The 19,764-nt window shown below is 35.3% G+C and overlaps 1 protein-coding gene across 6 annotated transcripts in view; it reads left to right on the forward strand.

The window, feature by feature from the left end:
- RYR2 (ryanodine receptor 2) overlaps positions 1-19,764 on the forward strand; it is a 378,942-nt gene that overhangs the window by 281,833 nt on the left and 77,345 nt on the right. For all 6 annotated transcript variants that reach the window (XM_019006059.2, XM_019006061.2, XM_015621997.3 and 3 more), the window contains 7 exons: positions 2,076-2,202; positions 5,361-5,476; positions 7,003-7,067; positions 9,085-9,206; positions 12,256-12,305; positions 16,029-16,089; positions 17,761-17,999. In XM_019006059.2, the coding sequence (XP_018861604.1) occupies positions 2,076-2,202; positions 5,361-5,476; positions 7,003-7,067; positions 9,085-9,206; positions 12,256-12,305; positions 16,029-16,089; positions 17,761-17,999 (780 nt within the window). The remainder of the gene's footprint in view (positions 1-2,075; positions 2,203-5,360; positions 5,477-7,002; positions 7,068-9,084; positions 9,207-12,255; positions 12,306-16,028; positions 16,090-17,760; positions 18,000-19,764) is intronic.

The following is a 19,764-nucleotide window of genomic DNA, read 5'->3' on the forward strand; positions in this document are numbered from 1 at the left end:
TCTAAAGGGTGTTTACTAAGTACTGCACTTATTGTGTGTATATTGTGTGTGGAATTGACAAGTGGAAAAACCTAGAGCAGATATTTGATTCCATATAAAAATTTCATGTGCTTCATGATCTCTGCCTATCTAAGTGATTTTTTTTTTCATCTGTTGTGTAATTTATTGCTTTTCCTCTGTGTTAAAAGCATTTCTTTATTTGTGTTAAAGCTGATTGTTTTATTCAGATAATATTATATTAACACATGGAGAAAACAAATTCTCAGTTGTAAATTATTGATGCTTGGGTTTTACCTTATCTGAAGGTGTCTAGTTGTATATTGTATATACCAAAGTTGGTCTAAATTTGTAAAATTCCAAAAAAGTTGTAGCAGTTAAGATTTTATAAAAAAAGCAAAGTTCTATCTGGAAGTGCCTTTGATAAACACTTTAAATTGCCATGCTTTTAATTATACTTCCTGTTAATATAATTTTTATATTATTCCTTTTCTTATTACTTGAGGATATTATAAAAAGGATATTTATTCCTTCTTATTTCTTGAGGATAAATAACCTCAGTACAGGCCAAGTTTGGGAAGTCATAGGCTACAGAAAGATGAGCTATTTCAATTTTTCAACTGCATTTCACAGCTTTGAAAGTAGAATTTTGCCTATGAGAAGCACTTCAATGAGAATAGTCTGTAGTATTTGTGTTGTGCAGTATGGGAAGGCTGGAGGTGGCTGTAGTGGTTAAAAGAGAGGCTTCTGATGCAGAGTTCTGGTATGTGAAAAGTAGATGAATTTGTCAGCTGAGCAAAACTTGGCCTTCAAAAATTCTAAAGGTTTTCCTCCAGTATATTCATATCCTAGTTTTGTTGTTTGTTTTTTTTTTTAAACCTGTGTGTAAATAAAAAAAGAATAATTTGGACTTATATGCATTTTGCCTATCTGTCTCCAGCTGCCATGTGGTACAATTGCATCATGCTGGTGATAAGAAAATAAAATCCAACCACCCCAATGTTAAAGACTATACTTCCTAAGACAAATCGAGTCTAAGCAGAAAAACCCAATCCACCATCTGACTTGCCCACTAGGTTATCATTTTGCATGTACTTAAATGGATTCAGGCAGAACTAATTGAAAAGTTCAGGATATGTAGCTTAAAAAAAATCATCCAGTAATATATCTTCAATATTTTCTATAGGGAATTCGTTCCTTTTAAAAAATACTATTATTTTAGATAGTTTCTTTAATGTTTTTTCAGAGATAAATCTTATCATTACCCTTATAGTTTCCTGGGGTTTCAGAGCAATTGCCATAGGAATTTATTGTGTTATGTTATGCGATGGTGATTTTAGAAGCTGAACTCCTAAGAATGTTCCTTTTTTATGCAGATATTTTTATTAACAATAGCAGCATTTTTTTCCTTCCAAGTTAAATATCTACATGCAGTAGATATCAATATATCAAATTTTAGTTGGCAATACAATGAAGCTTATTCTGTTTACCTCTGGTTTTGCAGCATTCTTTTGATCCTGCTGGGCCAGCTGTGTGAACCATCTTTGAATGATGTATTCTAATTTTCTGTCTTTAATTTATTACTATAAAGTAGAACTGTGTCACTGTAATATATTTTTTGATACTTTTATATCTTGCTAAACTTGATAAGCCCTATCACTAGGATGTTTAAGATCAGGATTTTATGTATTCTTATGTATTTGTTTATATATAGGGGTTTTTTTTTTAGGAAACGATGTATTATTTATTGAAATATTTTCAGTTTCATTAAATGAAGTTGCAGTTATGATAAATGTTTGTAACAGTTAACTACATTTTTTTCTTTCTTAAGAATTTTCTGCAGTAGTTTCAACATAATTAGCTGGTCTTGTAGCAAATATGATAGAACAATGTAACCATATCTAAAGTTTCTATCTGAATATTTTTTATGGTTTGTGTAAAGCAGACAAGTATATTGTTATTTCAGGCTAGAATTTACTGTAATGTGCTGTGTATTATTGTGATAGTACTTTCATATACTGGGACCTGCCATGTCAAAAGATAACTCTTTAATTTTTAATTCTCTTGATGCTCTATAGTAGGAGGAGGCAACCATCCCCTTCTTGTTCCTTATGATACACTCACAGCCAAAGAAAAAGCCAAAGACAGAGAAAAAGCACAGGATATTCTGAAATTTCTACAGATTAATGGATATGTTGTCTCCAGGTAATTCTCAGTTCTCTGTTAATGTCACAGAAGGTTTCTAATAGTCCTCAGTGGTTGTTTTTTTGTTTTGTTTTGTGGTTTCATTGGTTGTGGTGGGGATTTTTGGTTTCTGTTATTGCTTGTTTTTTAAAGTTTCCTGTGTCAAACCAGAACTCTGTGATTATTTTTTATGTTTCAGTACCTGGGAATAAGGATGTGCTCCTTCATATAAAACATTGTAAGGAAGAAATGGATTGCAGAGCTAGTAGCAGGGTTTTTGAAAGGCATGAACAGAGTTCTCCAGAATCTCTGTGTGTCTTCTCTCTCAATATTGCAGCTTTTTCTTTCTGATGTGTGTCCGTGCATCCAGCTGTTAGTAAACTTAATTAGCTTTCTACAAGTGATGGAATTACTAAGTCTTAGTTACAGGATTATGCACATCTTCAAGCACATGTCCCTCTCTAAAGGAATTTCTAGACAATTGGTTAGATAAGACAGTTTTGTTTCTAAAATGTATAAATCATTTATTTCAGTTGAGTTCACTCACAGTTTTATTAAAATATTTTAAAAGTGAAAAATGATGTTTTAAAATAATTTTTAAACAATCCACAGTGTATATGTAACAATAATGGTCTGAAGAACAACATGAATAATTCATTTTAATATGGTATATTTACCTCCTAAATGTAGCATGAATAAAATTTTAATTAATTTGGAGTCTTTTCTACCTCATCAGAATGACTTAGGAAATCAGAATCACTAGAAAAGGCTGGAGGCATATCTGAGCCTTGCATGACTTTAACATTAGTAAGTGCATGAAACAGTCACTGAGATCAATTTAAGTAATCACTGTGAATTAATTAGCCTTGCACATCTACTTAAAATCTGCCTACTTGCATTCTTTTCTATCACACATGAATTCCAACCTGTTTCTGGAGTCCCACAGTTAATCTAAATAATTTTCAAAAAATCTTTCAGATTAGCTGGAATAATTGAGTTTGCTTCCTGTCAGTGCAGTAGGATGTACGAAGCAGGATGTCAGACAGCAAAGGTTTCTTTTCTTATTCCCTGTGAAAACGATCGGCTGTATTCAGGAGTACTAACCCTTTCTATTCCTGTTAAACACAAGTGAAAAGTGGCTTTTGGGGTTTTTTAGGGAGTGGAAGGCTAAGAGGGATGGTTAAATAACCATTAACTTGGGCACACCCATGGTCTAGTAACTAGTTCTTGCTACATCTGCACCCTCCTGTGCTGGTTAAATGCAGCCTTTTCCATGATGTTAAACTCAATGTACTTTCTGTACCTTTGACAAGTGCCTTGTCTAAACAAACAAGGGTCTGATTCATGTTTTAATGTGGTCTGCTCACCACTGTACTTTGTGCAATATATGCCTTGCTCACATTTCTTTACAGTCTTTATTTGGCAGTGACCATTTGGGTCTCTGCAGCACCATGCAAAACGGCTTTAGGTAAGATAGACACATTTGCCCCCTGGCCAGCCTGCAGCACTCAGGCCCAATTCAGCTGCCGGTGCAGAAACTCCCACTTATCTTACTGGTGCTTCTCCTTCACATTAACTGGAAGTTTTTTAGACCAGCATTCCCAGTGGCAGGCATCCAGGACTTCCAGTTTCTGGAGTTGCAGATGCTGCTTTGTGCCCTCGACTGTCTGACTCCAATGGCTGCTACCAAATGCACTTACTCCAGTCGCCTGCTGTCACTCGGGGCTCAAGGTGTGTGGGGCCCATAGAGATGTTCCCCAAAGCTGTGGCATCTCCAGCTACTGATTCTTGAGACCTTCATTCACCCCATTTATCACAGATCTGGGGGCACCTATACCCCAAGCATGAGCATGACTCCAGTTGCTGGCCCAGTATCCAACTCATGACAGTTTTGCAGTAGCTGCCATCAACTCCTGACAGCACATGGGACAGTGAGTGACATTATACAGAGATACTGGTGTGAAAGCATTTCATAAGAATATAGGACAAACTCTAGTGGTGAGGTACAGGGCTCAGTTAGTCAATTGATTTGACAATTTACATTAAATTACATTTACAACCAGCTATTTTGAAATCTGCTTTTTGTCTTTGCTGCACTTTGCTCTTGATTCTTCCTCTCTGTACAGTCTGTCATTGCTTTGTGCACTGAGCTGCCTCAAATAATCCAAATTCTCATGTCCCTTCCTCTTGGGAGTTCCAAAGTTCAGGTGGCCCTCTCCAAAGTTTTGTATGAAGTTCCTTAATGGTCCCTTAGTTAGTAAACTTGAGACTTTGTTCTCCCGTGTTTTCTCCTTTATCTTTTGTCTACCAGATTTGTGTCTCTAGGTGTATGCTTTCATTTAAAGCATAATTGTAGTTAACACAGTAGTTAACACAGGCAGTTCTATTCCATATATATGCAGTAGGTATACTTTTTAAACTTGCAACCCAGCTGAGTACCAGTATAACTTGGTGCATGAGTCAGGGGGAGATGAGGTGTGACTGATTTCCCTGCTGTTTAACAATAGCTTTTTCATGTGCCATCAGTTAAGTCCTGATGCTGCATAAACAAGGCTTATTCCAATGCCAGCTTGTTGCTAGGGAAGTCATCCCATGCCATGGATTCACGCTTTGGAGATCCATTTTTGTGGAAAGAAAATGTGTTTTTTTATATCAGACTAGTAATTAAGATGGATGGAACGTGCTGGAAAAGCAATTCATTCACTTTATTTTGGTTTTCCTCTGATTTTTCACAAATGCTACATAGCTATTCAAAACTTTTCCATTGCAAGCAGACTTTTCAGGAAAAGTCATAGTGGTGGATATTAGCTTTACTTCTAGTTTGATTGTTCAAATCAAAGTATTTTTTCAGCTTCCAAACTTCCTCACCCAAGAATCAGTTCCTGTAGGGAAATGTAAGATAGTAATGTCTTACAAGTAATGGAATGAAATTATAATAATAGTAGATTATTTTGATTGGCAAATGTGATTTTTTTTCTAACTTTCTGGTTGGCAAATCTGGTTGTGTCTTAACAAATTGCTCAAAATCTAAGTGTAAGAGTGCTTTTTACTTCAAACACAAAAGATCTTATATTAATAAGCACGTGATCGTTACCAGAGAAAATGGTGTTGGACTACATGGAAAAGTAAGATTGTTTTGAGTCCTGCATGTGTCAAAATTTACTCACTTCTTTTTACAGAGGACTTAAGGACCTGGAATTAGACACTCCTTCCATTGAGAAACGTTTTGCCTACAGTTTCCTTCAGCAGCTTATAAGATATGTGGATGAAGCCCATCAGTACATTTTGGAGTTTGGTATAGTACCCTTGCACATTTTTTAAAACAATTATTAGCTAAGATGTCTGATGTTATAAAAACAATCAGAAAATTTTTTAAAGATTGATACATTTCTGGACTAGTTTTCCCTTCATTTTCCTGTAGTTGATGAAGATCATGAATTTTAGAGTTACAAAACTGTCATTCGTTTAAATTTCCCATATTCTTTCATCAGATTAAAAATTTTCAGCTAAAATTTCTAACTTTCATTCTTTGAAAAAGAAAATTGACTGCCCTGTTGTATTTATGCACAAAATGATAATCTCTCACATGTGCACAATAATAGTTACTATTCACATGTAATCCCTTTTTCAGAGAGCAAATGAAACCAGTCATTTGTACCACTTTGAAATTTTCTCTCGAAAAGGGAGTAGAGAAACCTCTCCAACAAACTCCCACAAGGGACTGCTCTTTCACTAACACTCAGCACATGTTTTGTCAACAGTGCTATGAAGGATTTAACTTCATCTGCTTCTGGTGAAGATAAAAAAATTACAAAAGTTTGGTGACCCAAGCCAGCTTCGTACATGAGCAGTAAAAGCCAAAAAAACCTGGCCAGCAGGAGATGCTGCTCCTGTTGTGACCATGGGAGTTGCAATGACATGTAACATACACTGTGCCTCATAGTCATATATGCTGTAAATGACAGTAACAGGAACATCAGGAAGTTTGAATAGATTAAATAAATCTAAAAAACAATCTAGTTTTAATGTGAAACTTTGTCAAATTTATGAGCTATTATATGCCATAGTTACTTACAGTACCAAAACTCACCAGGCCACTTCTGCTGCTAATGCTCGATTACCATGGCTTCGTCATTCTTAACTACATAAATTTGGAATAACTGCAAGAATTATAATGATTAAATACTGAAACACTAGAAGAAACATTGGTGGAAGAAACACTGCTTGAGTCCCTCAGTAGATTAATGGAAAGAAGACATTAAATGAATGATAAATTGTTTGGGAGCTGTAAGAAATTTTTATTTTGAAAGAGATTTTATTTTTTATGGTAAAGGAAGAGTGAAGCAATTTAAATTTTAGTTGGGTAGAGCTAACCATTAATTTTGTTCTTTAGTACCAAGTTCATAAAGGAGGAATGAAAATACATTAATTCCATTTTCTCCTGGGAACAACTGGAGAAAGATGTTTTATTAGAATCTGAGTTCAGGTTTTCAAATTGTCACCTGTAATAGGAAAAGATAAATACAGCACCAGATTTTTATCCCTGAAAAACATCCATATCTCTTTGGACTATGAGATGCCTAAATTTTTATGAAGACTTGGAAAATTATTCTTTATACATTTTATTTGCTGTTGCTTTTTCTGTAATTAGGTAGTCATAAAATTCCACTTTAAGTAGTGCCTATACTGTTTGAGGTACCTTAAATCTACATCTAAAGATGACCAGTATTGTTTGTTTATAGTGTGCACTTCCTAAGAAAAATGCAAAGTAGACTGAAATTAGGATATATGACAGGGAACTTATTTTTCTTCTCTCTGCAGATGGTGGCAGCAGAGGCAAAGGAGAGCAGTTCCCATATGAACAAGAAATCAAGTTTTTTGCCAAAGTACAGTATATTTTTGCTTGTTCTTTGTCAACATGGTGATTAACAAAAGTGAGAACATACTTGTGATGGTTTTAGTGACAGTTACTGTTCTAGCGGTGTTTTTCTGTGTTAAATTTATTCTTTTATTAATTAGAAACAACAGTAATAAAAATTGCTTGAAAACAATGTGAGATGAAGTATAGATGTGGGAAGATTAGAGGACTGTATTTTTTATGCTTGTTATTTCCTGCTCCTTATATGCATCCACTCTTACGATGTTATTCAAAAGCTCCCTACAGTTTCTGTTTTCCAGCTTAGTCTAATTTTGAAGATTTTTCTCTTTTACAATCTTCAGGCATATTAATATGAACAATAGTTACTGGAATTAACACCCCTGTGTATCTGTCAGTGTCATGGTAGTTATTTCTCTTGTTTTAACACCATGCTGCTGTCTCCCTCACGGAGTCACACAATGGCTGAGGTTGGAAGGGCCCTTTGCTTAGCAGTGTCATAGAACCATGTCCAGACATCTTTTGAGTATCTCCAAGGGCAGAGACTCCACAGTCTCTCTGGACAACCTGTGCCAGTGCACAGTCACAGCAAACCTATCATGTCTCAGTTTCTGCCCATTGACTGCGGTCCTGTCACAGTTGAAAAGAGCTTGGGTCCATCTTCATTACCCTCAGAGAAGGCTCAGAGATCCTCCCTGAGCCTTCTCTTCTCTGGGACCCAGATTCCTCAATCTCTGGTAATTTGGAAGATCCTCTGTTTCCTTAATCATTTTTGGGGCCCTTCACTGGACTCTCTCTGGTATGTCAGTGTTTCTCTTGTGCTGGGGAGCCCAGAACCAGATACAACACTTTAGATGTGGTCTCACCAGAACTGAGTAGAGAGGTAGAACCCCTTCCCTCGACTGGCTGACAAGCACTCTGCTTAGTTCAATCCAAGATGCTGTTGGCTGCCTTTGCAATAAGATTGCATTTTTGACTCATGGTCTGTTTATTGTCCACTGAGGATCCCCTGGTCCTTCTCTGAAAAATTGCTTTTCAGCTGATCAGCCCTCAGTATGTGCTGGTAACTGGACTTACTCCTCCCCAAGTACAGGACTTTGCACTTCCCCTTCCCCTTCCTCCTGACAGTCATGAAATTCCTCTCAGCACAATTCTTCTTTTTCTGTCATGATTTTACCCATTATAAACCAAGAAAATCTGCTGATGCCTTTCACGCCTAAAGACTTGTATGATATTTGCGTATTCAAAATGTCTTTTGAATTCATTAGTGAATGAGAAAAGGCAGCTGTTTGCAGGATTTTCTAACCCTGGTATCCTTTGCAGTAAGTTGCTATTTCAATGCCTTAGAGTACTTCCACGTGGTATTATTTGCCAAGCAGATTGACTCAGAAGCTAGCATTCCATGCTTTTGTAAACCATGATCCAAAAAGGAATCAATTTCATATTTTCTTTTTGATCATTTATTTTGGATCTCTTCCTGGGTGACGCCTGTAGTGGGCACTGAGTAATAATCACCACAGGAAGTAAACAGGAAAACTTCTGTGGCACAAGCCCTTAGTAAGTGAGGTTGTTCTGGGAGTTTTATTTGAAAAATCTAGAACTAAGTGCTGTTAGCATTCTGAGAGTTGTAGGTGAATTTTTTTACACCTACATTAAAAGGACTGAAGAGCAATAGTTGTATTTGGTTATGTGGGACATGAAAAATCTTAAATTGTGAGATAAAATTAAATTATCCTTTCTGCCTTGTACTCCTAAAAAAACCCACAGATAAGTCTCAGTAAATAATGTGATGTGCCAGATAATGTGATTTTTTTTTTTCTTCTGCCTTTCTTGATGACATATTAAGTGCCTTGAATATTAAATAAATTCAAAGGAATAGCAATTAAAGTAAAAATCCAAACAGACAGAAGTATTAAGACAGAAAATCTGTTAGAAATCTCCCGTCTTTAGTTGTGACTTGTATACCATGTATACAGAACATAGCAAAGAATGTCCTGAGATAACCACTTTTTCTGATACAATTTCAGGTTGTGCTCCCTTTGATCGATCAGTATTTTAAAAATCATCGCCTGTATTTCTTATCTTCAGCAAGCAGGCCTCTCAGCAGTGGAGGCCATGCCTCTAATAAAGAGAAAGAAATGGTGACAAGGTAAAGCTTAATGTTACTGTCTATGCATATGTGTTTTGGTCTTTAAAGAGCAGCAGTTGATCGTGGGAAAGTGAGAAGTGGGAGACACAGAGATATTTTTATGTACACACAAATTAAACATTTTTCATTTTGTTTTCCCGCTAGGAAAATTCATTGTATAAAATGGAGAGGAGTACAGAGTTATTATTATATTATATATATTATTATATGCTGTTTAAAATGTGATTATTTTAGCATGAACTTCAATTTATCCTTATATCCAACAGTGAAACACTTGCACAGTCTGTGGCACAGAATATACAGTTATGTATCAGTTTTCACTGTTAGAAATAGGTATATACTGAAACCATTATTTCTTCAAAATCTGATGTTAGATTTATAAGCCAAACTTATTTGTAGCTGAGCTTCAATAAATATAATTGTTGATGTCCATCATAAAAATAAGGGAGTTGCATTCTTTCTGCTCTTTATAAATAGTAATAAATAGTAATAAATAAATAAATAGTAATAAATAATACTATAACAGAAATACTTGATTCTTTCCCTGAAGTTACTCTTTTATAAGACCATCTCTTTTAAGATGTTTTCATTTAATTTCAGTTCTGACTGAATTGAAGCCCACATTTCCCATTTAGTGAGGTGGATTACAAACTTCACACAGGACCTCTGAATGTCTATTATGTGGGCATGTATGATGGTTGCCTTCTTGGCTATTCTTGGGCATGAACCTTGCAATAATGGATTGCTGTATTTTGAGGCTGCAGCCTGTTGGTGGTCATACAGACATGCAGGGCTTGCAAGATTGTGTGAATACTGAGTGGGGTTTCTAGCACAGTATTAAGCTCAAGTAAGTAATGGCTGTCTTGATTGTGTCATCTTATGGACTAATCTGATCTGGCAGCTTATCTGAATGCTGTTCTTCAAGGGATTTAAAAATTGTATCAAAACTCATGCTTATAAATAATTTTCCAGTCTTATGAGCTGCTAATTTTCTGTCTGTAATGTTGGATAACAGCATTTTTACAGTTGTTAAGTCATGCCAGAAAAGTGCCTACTTCTGGAATGTCAGCTATATCAGCATACCTGCTGCATAGAGATTCAGTATTTATGCACATACTCTCTATAGCTGTGTGAGATTCCTGAACATACAGTCCTGCAAAAAAGGTCAGGGCTGCTTCTGTACTTGATTGGGTTATGTGCCATCCTGATGTGTCAGCCAAGGAGAAGAAAATAGATACAGGGAAATCTTGGATGAATAATAGCTAATCTTACTGAGTTCTCCTACACAGAATTTGTTTCAAGCTAAGGGAAGTTTCTGGCTGTTTTCCTTCTCCAGTGAAGATAAACTTGCATTCATTAAGCTATGGAAGAGTATAATTTTGGATATTGATAATAGAGTGAAAGTCTTATGCAACAACCATTCCATATTTAGAAAATACAGTAAATCCAGATCTATTTTGCTGACAAATATAGGTCAGACTTCTTACTGAAAGTGGTGGCATTATATTCTGTCGTATTTGTAACCAACCTCTTCACGATTTGGTTTTTCAAATTTCTCATCCAGTAGACTATGTTACAAATTCTTGAACTACTGTAGTTGTATGAAATTGGTTCTGGACATCAATCTAGGTATTGGAAATTTGGAGTTATTCATGTATTTATTTGATCTCAACTAAAGACACAAGATAATAGTTTCAGTCTCACTTTGTAAAAGCATAGCATGTACTGCATGGTACAGTCAGTTGAGTAACATTTGTATGTCAGAAGATAAGATAGTGCATTTTTTATGTCTCTTCAAGAATTGACACAAAGTCTATCTAATTTAATCTATAAAATTTATAACATGCTTCTCTACAACTTTTCCTGTTGAACTTGGTGATCCAAGATCCTCATAAAAGAATATATATAGTATATGTCTGCGTCATGGAATGAAAAGTGAACAGAGATCCTCGAACACACACCAAGTAGACTCATTTCTAAAACAGAGCAGCTGCTGTTGCTAGAGTGGATCACTGTGCATTGGCTAATTAGCTGGACTCAATACCTCATTAACCTGGCTGTTGTGATTCTGGACATAAATGTTTCCATTTGACACAGTGCTCTTGTCTGTCAATGGAACAGCATGTTCAGATCTCATCCATAGGCTGTGCAGACATGCTTATTGTATCTTTTGCTTTTAAATCAGAGGCTAATAAATAGCCAGTGTGCCTATTAATTAAGTAGCTTAATAAAATGACATGATACTGTTCATGTCATTTATAGCAGATGAAGGGGTTTGCAGCATAAAATAGAAACACCAGAATGGATGTTAATGGTGAAAAGCGTCACACCAAACCAGATCATGAAGATTGATCTAATTCCTCTTTAATCTGGAGCTCAGGTCAATTTGGGTAGGGCAGTTTGCTTCCACTTCTACGAATTAACTCAAAATTTCACTCTTCTTTTTTCTCAATGGAGTGCTGTTCATCAGCACAGGAAATAGTAGTAGTAGTTCAAATACGTCAAACAACATCATTGATCATATTGTTTTAAAACATGTAAGAGGTGATATTTTAAAAAAACTATTTGAAAAGAAGTTCTTGCTGTGTTCAAGTTTACAAGATTCTAATTGAAGCAGTTAAACATTTGCCATTATACACCTCAGTAAATCTGATTCCCTTGCCTTATGTTTTCAAATTGTTAGTGGTATCCTGTGTAGCACAATGACCACATTTTACTTTTTAAAGCTTTGATGGTTATTTCCTTGTGGGTTATTGTATAGAACGCTTTTATATTAATTAGCTTTGCTTTTATTTTTTTTTTGTTTGTTTGTTTTTTTAATTATAATATGTGCTTATTTAACCATGTTTGTTAAGGATATGCACTTGAAAATTCTTTCTTTAGTATTCTGTCCCACATTCTGCTCAGACAATTGATTCTTTCTGCGTGACATCATGTTGCTTTTCCTGCTCATATATCAGCTGTTATTTTTTTCTTTCTTTTCCCCCTCTCCCTCCCTAATTTTTTTACTTTTCCCTTCTCTTCTCTTTTATTTTTCTTTTGTCTTCAGCCTGTTCTGCAAACTTGGAGTTCTTGTCAGGCATAGGATTTCACTGTTTGGTAAGGAGACCCTTGACAAATACTAGCATGGCCATCACTTGGTTTTCTTTGCCATTTTTGCATTGTGTTAAGTGCTGCCTTGTTGCATGCTGCATGGCTGAAATGCATGGTCTACACAGACCACCAGTTGTTTAGACTGGTAGATGAAAGACTTTTTTAGGTGGAATAAAAAGCTTTTTTAGTTTTCAGTTTGGGGGGGAGGGGCTGGGGATTGTTTAGTTTTCTGTGTGTCTTAACTAAGGTTTGGGTTTCATTATCGTATCAAAGAGTTTTGATGAGTAAATTAAAATGACTGTTTTATAATGTTATTCTAAATCATTTGGGAAAAACATTTGACAATCAGAACTGCACATTTGTATTGGAAAGTCATTAAGGAAAAATTAAAAGTGGGCTGAAATGCTTAGTTATTTTTCTGGGGAATTCTTGAATATTCCCAGACGTGCTTGACTCTTCATACGCATGTGTAATCCCTTTCTGGTATTATGTGACCTTGGCAGGAGCTCGGTGTTTGTCTTATGCCATGTGAAAATCACTGAATTGAACTCAACTTGAAGTCTGTATCAAGTGTATGCATTATATGCAATGTGTGGCACAGTCGTGTTCTTTGCAATTTTTTCTTGTGCCGTGGTGCTAGGAGAGTTGGAATAGTATATCCTATGCATACAAGACTTCTATGGTGGATGCAGTGCAAACTTCAGCATCCGTGAACATACCTAATTGGGGAATTATCTAGTCAATTAGAATTTCCTTATGGTAACATGCATCTAACTCAATTCCTGCATATTTTGTTCAATTTGAAGGGAAGGAACTCGCTGCAGCAGTGTGGTGTTTAAAAATTTTACAGACCATTTGCGAAAACCATTAAACTAAGAAGAAAGATTGGAAGGTTTTTTGGCATAGTCGCTTTTAAATATTTTGGGAGGAGCTGAGTGGGTTTGCCTATAAAGCCAAAAGATCATAGGAGGAATGGAGTTATTTCTGCAGCTGTGTGGCATTGTTGCAGCTTTTTTCTGAAGGGTGGAATATATCACAAATCTACACATAAGCTCTGATTTATACCCTAGATTATTTCTTCAAAGAAAGAACTAGCTCAGGTATACTATTAAAATTTTGGAAATATTTTTTATTATTTGTGCATTTGGTTTTCAGAAATTTTTTTCTAAAGTGAGTCATGGTTGAAATTAAAAACCTAAGTCAATGTAAATTTCTTCAGTTCTGAGGAAAAGATCTTTCCTATTCCACATCGCAGCTTACTTATTTCCCATTGCTTGGCTGGGTTCAAGTGCTAAATCAGATAGGATCAGCTGATTATTTGTGATGGCTACAGTTTAACTCTTTTCCTAGACTGCAGTAACTAACTAACAGAGTACAAAATCTTTATGCCAACACAGGAGTTTTGGCATGATTTGTGACAGGGTCATCATGAGACTACAAGGCATAATTGGGTTGTTTACTGTGGACTTAATAACTCAAAGTCACCATGTAGTTTGCCTTCCCTTGAAAGTGAATTGCATGATGTGAGAAAATCTGATTAAGAGAGTTGCACTTATTCCAGCAGAGACAAAGACTGTAGAAGAGGAGAAAATGCTCATAACAGAGCACAGATGGGGCCTAGAAAGTTATTTTTGTGTTTTGAAAACATCTTCTATGAGCAAGCATTGCTCAATAATAACTTTCATGGATAGTGTGGGGTTTCCTGTAACAAATACCTAAATTCTATATAGTTTTGCTGTGTAAGTATTTTATATTACTGTGAATTTGAATGGTACTTCCGAATCTTTAGCTGCATTTATGAAAATCATTAGTGAAAGTCATGTAGCTTAAGATGGAGGTAAGAGTTTGATAAAATGGGAAATTATGCATACGTGTCTTACAGAGTAAACTTAAATGGTCACATTTGATATCTGAGAGTGTCATTGAGATTATGGAATTATTATTCAGCATGGAAGCATTATTTCTTTACAATGTGAAAGTAAATTTTGACAACAATAACTAACTCTTTGGGAGCTGTGGTTCTACATCAGGAAGACTACTGATTTCTTTTCATTAGTATTATTGGGCAGAAATGGAGAGATTTAAGTGAATACTTTTGGTGAATTGAACATATTAATTTATATTTTCTTAAATTTAAAACCAAATTTGTATAAGTAGCCTGATTCAATTTTTATACTGTTTAAATTTCTAGTAAGCCATTATATTCTGCACCAGGTTGCTGAGAATGTGTGGCTGCCCCATCCCTGGAAGTTTCCAGGCTGGGTTGGATGGGTCTTTGAGCAAGCCTTGTCTAGTGGAAGGTGTCCCTGCCCACAGCAGGAGGTTGGACCTAGATGATCTTTAAGGTCCCTTCCAACCCAAGCCATTCCATGATTCTGTGATGGTCTAATCTGCAGACTGGTGTACTTTGAATACTTCCCTCCATGCTTGCTGTCATTAGCACAGTCCCGCACTCTTTTCATCAGCATGGGCACTCCTACCACCAGAGCATCAAAATAATAAAGAAAATGTCTGATCTGACAAAAAAACCTTAATCTTTTGGGGTGGTGATTTTGGTAGGATTTTTTTAGGCTGCCTCAGCTTTCTTATCTGCTTGCTGTCCCATTGCATGATCACATGTGCCAGTGGAAAAAAGGTGAGGCTGCCTGGCTGAGGCAGCTGTGGAAGCTGTGGTTCAGGTTTGTTGAATTTGCTGTGGATGAGTGCCACAACAGTATTTCCTAATTTTGGTAGCTTAGAACAACTAAGTTCTCAGTGCTGCAATGAACCTCCCACACCTTCCTTGCAATTTATCTTTTAAAATCTCTAGTTCACTGAAACAATTACTAATTTTACTTGAATGTTTGCTTGCATTTTTAAGAAATAACGAGCAGTGAGAAAATACAGTATGCTGTATCACTGTATGCAGATAGAAATGTTTTCAGAAGTCTTAAACCTTCAATTTTTTTTCTACTTTTTTTTATTTAATTGAGAAAACTTAGCAAGAAGCAAGACGAGGCAGTTTCATTTTTGCATTATTTCATTGAAAAAAGTAAATTTGAAAATAGGTTGTGGTTCAAATTTGTGTAGTGTACATCTGTTCTGGACTTAAAAAGCGATCCTAGAGGAAGGAGGCTTCTACACAGCAGCATTTTTGGATGTACGTATGTATAGAAGGCTTGTAGCAAGTCCTCTTCTTACATACCTAAATGGGAAAAATAATTACACAATATGTATATTATGTATTATGGACTGTTATTCATGTGGGCACAATTAAGCTATAAATGACTGCAGACTATGTGGAACACTGGGGAACTAATTTTTTAATGACATTTTTCATAAGCATTCTCTTCCTGCAGTAGCAACTTTGGAAAGTTAACAGCTTTTATGTTACTGAGAGAGGGAAGATAATGAGATAAACTTGAATTAATTAAATAAAAAATTAGAGATGTCAAATGAAAACCAGACAATACACTGCAGCTCTAATTAACCCCACATTTAAGTGCTTCCATCTTGACTGCCTCAGCTATTTTATGAGAGATGCTTTCTTGCCTCTAGTTACTGCACTTGTATAAACAAGGCTAAGACAAAAAACTGCATGTTTTTTAACTTGAAATTATGCAGAAGTTCAGTTGCTCTTCTGCTATGTCATTTATTCTTTCATCAATTCCAGAGGTACAGTTAGCAGCGTGTCAATAAGCTATACTCTATGCTCAGCTTAATTGGTGGATAATTTTCCTCCCTTTCTAGGAAACGATGCAACATCAATAGTCAACTGTCTTCACATTCTGGGACAGACTTTGGATGCAAGGTAATACTGATTATATTTTCTAAAGTACAAGGAAAATCACTGGAGAAAGAAATGTGCATTTATATTTGGGCTATCGTGTAAGCCTACAGAATTTCAGCACTCAAGAAGTTACAGTGCTGTAAAGATTTCCCATTGAAAAACAGGTCAGTTACTAGGATTTGACAGGATGCTATTTGTAGGTTACACTTCGAACTTCATTATTGATCAGTGCTGTCCAGAATCTTCTGGCTATTAGTTTATGTGGTCCTAATCATGTGACTTTCTCAAAACCACAATAAAGTTAGAAATGTTTTATTATTTTCCTTACACTGTTTAATAAAAAAATTCAGGAGTTAAATTCACAGTAAATCTGTCAAATAGAGTGTCTTTGCAAAATTAATTCAGGTTCTAATTTGAAAAAAACCCAAACACTTTGCGTAGAATTCACTGTTATTTTTGTGTTAAATTGAGCTGCTTGAACTATTATTGTGAGGTTTATGGATGACACAACCTTGATAGAATGGAGGGTAATGTGTTGCTTTCCATTTACTGTAAAGTCAACCATCTCTGAGGATAGTTGATTTTAAATCTTCCCAGTTTTAAACAAAATATGATAGCTTAAACTGGAAATTTTAGCCCCACTGAAATTTTAAGTTAACATTTTCACTTTGCATTAAGTTTCAAAACAGTTGGCTGCATTATTTGCAGATACTTCTTTTTTCTCAATATGTTTGCAGTTGCTTTTATGGACAAGTTTTACATTTCATTTGCTAGGGGGAAGAGTCATGATCATGGCCATTAATATGGCTCAGCTCTTGCATGGTGTGCCTTTAATTTGCAATGTCTTGGTTTTGTTTGTCTTAAATTGTCCATGGTCCATGCAGGCACACAGACTGAATACAGATACAGGTGAAGGTCACTAATTCAGCTCTTGGTAGACATGTGAAAATAGCTCCAGATAGAGATTAACAAATTAATGGAGGTAACATGCAAGTTCAAAGATACTGCTTTTGGAACTGTATATATTCACTCTTTCAAATAAACAGTCAGACTGAAAAAACTGGACTGAACTCAATTTACAAAAGAACATCACCTCAATTTATTTCATGCATGCCTAAATGGATACTTTCCTTAAACAAAGGATCTTTGTAATTGATCTAGTTAAATCATATAAGGAAATAATTCTCCTGGATTATATCTTTACATCATTGATTATGGTGCTATAGTTACATAATAAATGCATTTATTGATTGATTGAATTTAACAGATGTGATTGTTTTTACTCATTCATTTCTGATGCCATTGATCTGGAGACAGAAATGTGACTGTTATAATTAGGAAGATATTCTGAGTTCTAGCTTGAGACAGCTCTCTTTCTAGAGTCAGAAGTCACAGACTTATTCTTAATTTTATTATGTACTTTTCGGTTTTCCTCTCTGAAGACAAATCAATCACCTTATAAATTTTGAAGGACTCTTTGCTTGGCAGAAAAAGTATCCTTATGTTCTGCAGGATACCTATGAAACTTATTTTCAGTCAGTTATTCTGGTCTGAGTTGGTTTTACAATGTTAAAAGATGAAAGATTTTTCTTCAGATCTCTGTTATCTATTTCATACAGCCCAATACTAAGGTTTATTCCATGCTTGTCTAATGGAATATTCTTCTTTGTTCTTTTTGCATGCTATAAACAGGACTGTGATGAAAACTGGTCTGGAATCTGTTAGGATGGCATTGAGAGCATTTTTGGACAATGCTGCTGAGGATCTGGAGAAAACAATGGAAAATCTTAAGCAAGGCCAGTTTACACACAGCAGAAACCAGCCAAAAGGAGTTACACAAATAATTAATTATACCACAGTTGCTCTCCTGCCAGTGCTATCTTCGTTATTTGAGCATATTGGACAGCACCAGTTTGGGGAAGATTTGATATGTATGTATCATATTATCATATATGTATGTAGTAAGCATTACTAGATCCTCAATTTCTCTTAAAGAAGGACAAATCCTATGTTATTTTGATAATTTTTTTTTAATTTAATCAAACATTTGCAGCAATCAACCAAAAAACATTCTGCAGGTTTTAGTGGACTCTGAATAGATATTGAAACAGATGTATCCATGATTACAAAGTCAGAAGGATCAATTTTCTTTATAATTTTATCACAGATTTACTCTGACTTTCTTTTTTGTGAGAATTCACTTTGTGCAACTTGCTTTGTCTTTGCTCTGTCTATAAATAAGGTTATACTACTACTGTTCTATATTTCTTAATATTTCTATAATTCTAATACTAAGAATTATGTTATACCATCACACATACACCTCAGTTTCAGTTAGAGGGGAATCCGGGTGGGTCCTTAAATTTTGAAAATTCAAGGGAAAAGGGAAAAGTGGAAGGAGCTCCTGAAGATTTCAGGCACCAGAGAAGGGAATGTATGAGAGCCTGTATATTGGATTTCTGTAAAGGTTCTGATTGTAGTGGGTTCAGTGGTCCTTTATTTTCCCAAACCCAAAATTTTTCAGAAATTGCAGTCTGTACACAAAAGTTTAATATTATATATTTTAGGAACTCAGAGAAATATCACTGTCCAGGTGGCACTAAAAGGGGGTAATCCTGCCCTGCATAGCTAACTCAGTTACTCAGTTATGAAAATACATGAGAAGGACCTGAGGAAAATAATACTAAGCTACATTTTTTATCTTTTTAAACTCTGTAAAAAGTATTATTTAAGGTAGCCTTAAAAGAACTCATAAAAAATTTGGAGTTCTATTGATGGATTTGAAAGTCATGAGATGTAAACATACACTTTTTCATTAAACTATTTCTGTAAAATTTCAGATGGTATCCAAAAAGTAATTTGTTCGCTCTTAACCACTTTTTCAGGCATCAGCACGTTCATGCCTTGTATGATTTTTAGTCTCTGGTTTCCCATGTTTTGGAACTTAATATTTAGCTTTGAATTCTTTATCACTTGACTTGGTGTTCTTATTCAGCTATTCTACATTTTACTGGTGTAAAACACTGAATTTAGAATGAATGAACTGAGAAAGAGTAATTATTTAAAATTTGGCCTATTTATTTTGTCTAGAGCATCATGGAAAGACACACAACTTCTCTTTACATTTTTTTTAGAGTTAAAATTTATTTTATTTATACAAGCATCTTGACCTGGTGCTGGTACCTGAGAGTACTAGTTACAAAGTATACTTGGTGGGTGGATCACGCACAAAGATGGGTCAGTCTGCCTGAGGTTACTATTATAATATAAAAACACTGATCTCCAAATGAACTGAACTAAAATCACAGAACAGTACAGGGCTGGGCCATGTAGCTTTGGTAAAATATCTTGTAGGCTCTCCCAGCCCATGAAGTCTTACCCTGTTTTACTAACAATATTTCATTCATTGCCTCTTGGGGGTTGATATCAGCACTGTAGGAGAGACTACAAAAAATTTCTATGGGCAAGAATGGGTGTGTTGTCCTTCTCGATGGTGTTTACAATGTTGTTACACTGTTGCTGCAGAGTGCATTACAAAAGATATTTTCAAATAGATTTTAAGATTATTCTCACAGTTTTATGACTGAATTACGTGATAATTTTAAAACATCCTTTGGTGAAATATTCATACGGAATAAAGAATTATTTATTGTTTTTAATCCTTTGTAAGTTTAAAGTGTAAATTAAGTGCATGCT

This window comes from Parus major, chromosome 3 (genome assembly GCF_001522545.3).
Source record: "Parus major isolate Abel chromosome 3, Parus_major1.1, whole genome shotgun sequence".
Lineage (NCBI taxonomy): Eukaryota > Metazoa > Chordata > Aves > Passeriformes > Paridae > Parus > Parus major.